This window comes from Lithobates pipiens, unplaced genomic scaffold (assembly GCF_037356315.1).
Source record: "Lithobates pipiens isolate NorthernLeopardFrog02 unplaced genomic scaffold, aLitPip1_a1.2 Scaffold_13, whole genome shotgun sequence".
Classification (NCBI taxonomy): domain Eukaryota; kingdom Metazoa; phylum Chordata; class Amphibia; order Anura; family Ranidae; genus Lithobates; species Lithobates pipiens.
The window spans coordinates 389,755,776-389,762,151 of NW_027507718.1; the positions used below are offsets into that span (position 1 = coordinate 389,755,776).

At 40.3% G+C, this 6,376-nt stretch overlaps 1 protein-coding gene across 1 annotated transcript in view; it reads left to right on the forward strand.

The window, feature by feature from the left end:
- Window positions 1-5,980, forward strand: part of LOC143975213 (cytochrome P450 4V2-like) — a 197,607-nt gene extending 191,627 nt beyond the window's left edge. Inside the window, exons 9-11 of the mRNA XM_077477355.1 lie at window positions 1,329-1,463; window positions 3,108-3,287; window positions 5,386-5,980. Of these exons, the coding sequence (XP_077333481.1) occupies window positions 1,329-1,463; window positions 3,108-3,287; window positions 5,386-5,564 (494 nt within the window). The 3' untranslated portion in view covers window positions 5,565-5,980. The remainder of the gene's footprint in view (window positions 1-1,328; window positions 1,464-3,107; window positions 3,288-5,385) is intronic.
- Window positions 5,981-6,376: the final 396 nt, after the last annotated feature.

The following is a 6,376-nucleotide window of genomic DNA, read 5'->3' on the forward strand; positions in this document are numbered from 1 at the left end:
CAAGTTAGCCTGGACAGGAGGGAAAACACGTCTCATTCCGTGTTTACTACAGACACAGCATCTTTTTTGGGGTGACCTCTGTGTTGGGTACCTTGAAATACATCTGCAAAATGCCTCTCATGCAGCTGGCTAACTGCATCTGGATTTGGGCTTTAGGCCACAGTGCTTTCTGGATACAAAAGGGCTGTGTGATCTTTTCCTGAAATTTTAAGAAGTATCCAGTTCTTCCAGATGCTTTGTAAATAAATATATTGACAGTTTTTTGTACCATTGTTTAGCTTTGCAGGAAATGAAATACTGCTTCATCATTTGGTTGTTGAAGTCTACGCCTCCCATATAAAAAATATAGTTGTGGACACAGAGAGGCTTTTCAACTACACCAACAAACAAATTTAGTGCACTGAAGCCCAGTACACTAAAAATCATACATAAGCCATAAAATCATCAAGTGTCATATATAGTCCAAAACATCCAGGGGGGCATGTAGGGGTACAGACCCTAATGGCTTCCAACTTGTAAGGAGCTAGAGGAAACTCTGGGGATAGATACAAGAAGAAAGCAGCACCATCTAAGTGCAGTAATATTCAGTTTTACAACTAAACAAAACAGTATCTATTCGGAGACATCTTTTGATAGATGTTTTTTTTATAGTCTTTAATACTATGGGTTGGTTAGTAACTTTGACCCCTGCAATGAAACAAATGGAATACTTACAGTACCTCTCTGAAGGTTTGTAAATCCCAACTCTACTGTCTCTACATGTTAAAGCATTTCTGACTTTTTTTTTTTTTTATAAAGCGACAGTTTCCCTTTTGGGTTTTTGTTGGGGCCAATCATGTATATGTTGTTAAAAAAGGTCCATTAAACACTCTTAAAAATGCAGTTGGTCTATACACTATGCCATCATTGAACACTGGCCTTTATGGCACAGCTTTGAATAAAGTGATTCATTTATGAGACTGGAAAAATGTTATGTGCAGTTACTGCTGTGTTGTGGACATGTATAGGTACAGAAACTAAAAACGCACTATTATTTTTGTATACTTCTTGTAGACACTAAAAAAAAATATATGTATAGATGTATTTACACGTAATAAAGAATTTTGATATGTAATAAGGGCAAGCTGGGCACTCCTTGTCGAAGGATCAGATTTTTAAATGAATAATAAAATCTAGGCTGCTTCATAAAGGACGGTAGGTTAGGGTTGAGTTAGGGCTTTTGATTATCTTACAATGAATTGGATGAGGTTATACGTACAAACCAGGACGCTCTTAATTCAACTAAATATATATAACTCTAGACAATTTTACATTGCTGTATTCTGCAGGTGAATCTGACCGCCCCGTCACAATGGAAGATCTAAAACGCCTACGCTATTTAGAAGCTGTAATAAAGGAGGCCCTTCGCATCTTTCCATCTGTTCCATTCTTTGCTCGCACTCTTTGTGAGGACTGCACAATACGTAAGTTTCTAGTGTGCCAGTACTTTTCCAACCTATTTCAGGCTTGTCTGTCTTTCTTCTGTAATGGCTCATAATAATCCCTTGGTGACTGAAAGTAAAAAATAAAAAAATACACATAGCTTTATACACACGCCATAATCATAATATATTTAAAGTTTTTCATTGCAACATAATACTTATGATTTCATGAAATAAAATAGAAATAGGAACATAACGATTGTTTCCCCACCTCTTTTCTGTTATTTGAGAATTGGTCAGGGATGATACACATTATATAAATCTACTGTATGCAGTATATATACACTATATTACCAATTATTGGGACGCCTGCCATGAACTTTATTGGCATCCCAGTCTCAGTCCATAGAGTTCAATATTGAGTTGGTCTAACCTTCGCAGCTATAACAGCCTCAACTTTTCTGGGAAGGCTGTCTACAATGTTTAGGAGTGTGTCTATGGGAATGTTTGACTATTCTTCCAGAAGTTCATTTGTGAGGTCAGGCACTGATGTGAACGAGAAGGCCTAGCTTGTGGTCTCCTCTCTAATTCACCCCAAAAGTGTTCTATCGTGTTGAGGCCACCACTCTGTCTAGGCCAGTAAAGTTCTTCTACCCCAAACTTGCTCATCCATGTCTTTATGGTCCTTGTTTGTGCATTGGTGCATAGTCATGTTGAAACAGGAAGAGGCCATCCCCAAACTGTTCCCACAAAGTTGGGAGGATGAAATTGTCCAAAATGTCTTGGTATGCTGATACCTTAAGAGTTCCCTTCACTGGAAGTAAGAGGCCAAGCCCAACCCCTGAAAAACAACCCCACACTATAATCCATCCTCCCACCAAATGATTTGGACCAGTGCACAAAGCAAGGTCCATAAAGACATGGATGAGTGAGTTTGGGGTTAAGGAACTTGACTGGTCTGCACAGAGTCCTGACATCAACCCGATAGAACACCTTTGGGATGAATTAGAGCAGAGCCTGCGAGCCAGGCTTTCTCATCCACATCAGTGCCGGACCTCACAAATGTGATTCTGGAAGAATGGTCAAACATTCCTGTAGACCAGTGTTTCTCAATTCCAGTCCTCATGGCCCACTAGCAGGTCATGTTTTCAGGCTTTCCATTATTTTGCACAGGTGATTTGATCAGTTTCACTGCCTTAGTAATTACCCCAGCTGTTTTATCTGAGGGAAATCCTGAAAACATGACCTGTTAGTGGGCCATGAGGACTGGAATTGAGAAACACTGTTGTAGACACACTCCTAAATTTTGTGGACAGCATTCCCAGGTGAGTTGAAGCTGTTAGAGCTGCAAAGTGGGGGCCAACTCAATATTGAAACCTAGGGACTAAGACTGAGATGCCATTAAAGTTCATATGTGTGTAAAGGCAGGCATCCCAATACTTTTGGTAATATAGTGTATACACACATACACACCTGAGAAGATGACAATGGGCTTAAAACTTTTTCACTGAATGGATTATGTTTTTTTACTTCAACAGTCAGGAAATTGATCTTGGTTAAGCAATGAAGATAGAAATCAAATTTGACCTGACCACAACTGAGCTCCAAGAGCTCAGTTGTGGTCAGGACAGCCCTGTGCTAAACCATTTTTTTAATATACACATTGCTTTACTTTCTAACTTTTAGGAGGTTTTCACGTGCCTAAAGGTGTAAATGCTCTAATTATTCCCTACGCTTTACATCGTGATCCTGAATATTTTCCTGAACCTGAAGAATTTAGACCAGAGAGATTTTTCCCTGAAAATATAAGTGGTCGCAGCCCATATGCCTATGTCCCATTTTCCGCAGGACTACGAAATTGTATAGGTAAGTGATGGTAGAAGATAAAAGTAAAGGAGTTAAAATGATTCATAAATGCTGTAAGATTGTGACATCATACATGCCGGTGTTGTCACCCTTCAACTATAAAGCAACATTCAAGTATGGCATTGGAACTTAACACTACTGTTAGAATCCACCGGGACGTCCCAGCTCTACCGAAAACCAACCCATCCAAGAGTGATGGCATGTTCTACCTTAACACAGCATTAGTCCCAGAGTGATCAAAGATCTCAAGTACACTCCTGTTAAGGTCAGGATATTACTAATACTTTCCTTTACCTTAACTTGAGGTGCAGAATAGTTGGCAGTTTTGCCTTGTAGTACTGGGGTGCTTGGCTTGAGTCTCGGCCAGGACACTTATCTGCATGGATTTTGCATCTTCTCTCTGTGCTTGTGTGGGTTTCCTCTTGGTACTCCAGTCTTCCCATGCGCCAAACACATGCTGGTAAATTGACTCTGATCTAAAATTTTGTCCCCCTACTGAACGCACCCAAGATGGCTGCCTCATCATTATCAGATATAGCGCTGACATATTTTTGCCTACAATGTGTGTTTTCATGCTAATCACAAGCCTGTGGACGTTTCTTTGGTTTAGTATTTGGCGCCATCTAGCGGCCAAATACGGATACTGAACTTTGATGTTTATTGCGTTGAAGACAGCACAAGATATATACAGGAAGTGACTGTTATTTTGTTTAGAAGGTTGACTCTTTTACCCAGGAGGCTTGATGACCTACCCATGGACACCTTCTCTGGCAGTGCATGCTGGGTAGGACATAAAAGGAACCCGAGCGGCCATTTTAGCTCTCTTGGGATTGTGTGGCCAGCCTGTGAGGATCTGTGCAGGGGGGTTCCCGTGAGAAGGGGCCTACAGCCATCACAGAGCGCAACTTGTACAGCTTGTGTGAGTGACCTGACGGTGCAGGAGACACAGTGACTGGATTGGAGAAATCCAGAGACGCTTGTTTGAGCATCGAAGGATTGGGTTCACCCAGTGTAGCGGAATGGAGTGACGGAGCCAGTTGACGGAGGAGCAAGCTACAGTCACCGGACAGAAGCTGCTGTATGGAGTTCTGATCCAGTTGGTGAGCGGGTCACAACCCACAGTTTGTTAACTTTCACATGCAGATAGACTCATACACAGGCCTCATTGGGATTCATAGTTCCACGAAGGAGGAGCATGTAACTGACCCTGAGCAGGTTTGAGGCCTATCTACTCTACTCTGACGTTTCTGAGTTTTGTAACATAGTTACTGAAGTTACACCAGGAGCACCTTTACCTCAACTCAACTTACTATAATCTGTGGATTACAAAGAGTTACTTTAGCTAGCGAAGACAAGAAGACCAAAGACTAAGTACTTTAAGTGAGATCTCACGCATAGTTGTAAAAGTAGAGGGAGCTCCCAGGTATAAATATATACCTATTGTTTGCAATTGTTTATGTTGAAATTCATTGTACTGTCATCCTATGTTGGGGTGACAGCACAATTACTGTAATCACCTTTTGATTTATATTCAGAGTGAAATATTTGGTTAAGTATCCAGTATCCAGTTGTGTGGAGTGTTGTTTTCTCCCAGCAGGTGGAGCCAGCAAACCCTGAGGTTACAATACATTACAATACAATACAATACAGGTATATTGCGTTACATTATATTGTACTGTATTGTATTGCACCACAGCTATGTCAAGGGGACTCAGTCAATTCGGGGGGGGGGGGGGGGGGGGGGTTCATTAGCAGAGAGCAGGCCCGAATCAAATTCCAGCAGCTCCTTCGGGGGTTAGTGTTACATGATAAGCCCTTTGAGTACCCAGGAAGAAAAGCACTACAGAAATATACACAATTACATTTTAGATGGAAAAAGTAATACCTTGATTATTGTCTTATTTATAGCTAATTACTCATCTACCTAAAATATAGTTATGGATGTAATACATCTCATTCTTAGTTGGCTCTAGTTTCATTATAGACATTTTGCAGTTACAAATAATATAATACACAATGAAATATGATTGTTTAACCCATAATTGTAATTGGATTTGATTTTTGGGTAATGATATTAGCTTTGTGTTTCACTTTGTAGGCCAACGTTTTGCATTGATGGAAGAGAAAGTGGTTTTGTCAACGTTATTGCGCCATTTCTGGATAAATGCGAGTCAGAAACGTGAAGAACTGGGACTAGTCGGGGAACTGATTCTTCGTCCCCAGGCTGGCATTTGGATTCAGCTAAAAGACAGAGAAGAATTGTTAAATAAAGCCTAAAGGGAATTTTATTGTGCTCCACCAACTCTTGCAGGCAGTACAGACCAACATAAATGTGCACTAGTCCAGATGAACACATTATGATAAGAAGATACATTCTGAACTGTGTTTTGGTAATAGTAAGTCGGTGCTTTTCAGAACAGCACAGTACTTATATGCAAAGTGGTTTCTCTATGCTAGCACTAACTTTGGAAAGTGAATGAAATGCTGCTCTGATCTCCTTGGTAATGTACAGTTGTTAATGGGGCTAGTCAAGTTTAACATTGTGAAGAGGATAGCTGTTCATTTAATAACATTTCAAAAAAGCAATGGATGCTGTTGGGTATATATTTAATAGTGTGAGCCACTTACTGGAGAAACCCACAAAACCCATGCTTGTGTACAATGCTAAATAAATAAAAAGAGATCAAACAGGTTACAGGAATTGACCCCATATTTTTTCACATCATGCTGCTTGTCAGGAGCCTACAGGCTGCATCATACTACACATATAATGAATTAATAGAGAATTTCACACTTATTAGATAATTTAAGCTTGGCATAAATGTGATATGACAGTTGTTCAATCCAGTTGTGATCTCCTGTCTATATACTAGACAGGCTGGCTGCTCAGCAATGACTGATCGAATAGTTTCAGATGTTTTGCGTGATAGCTATTTTCTCCCCTAAGATAAGCATTACCAAGGACTGTTTTCCCACTTCTCCTTATTCCTGTTCAGACAAGCTAGGGGAGTCATTGGTTTTTGGCATGCCTTTAGCTGGTATTAACCATTTGGTAGAAGTAGTGAGCAATGGGGCTCATCTCTGGTCCT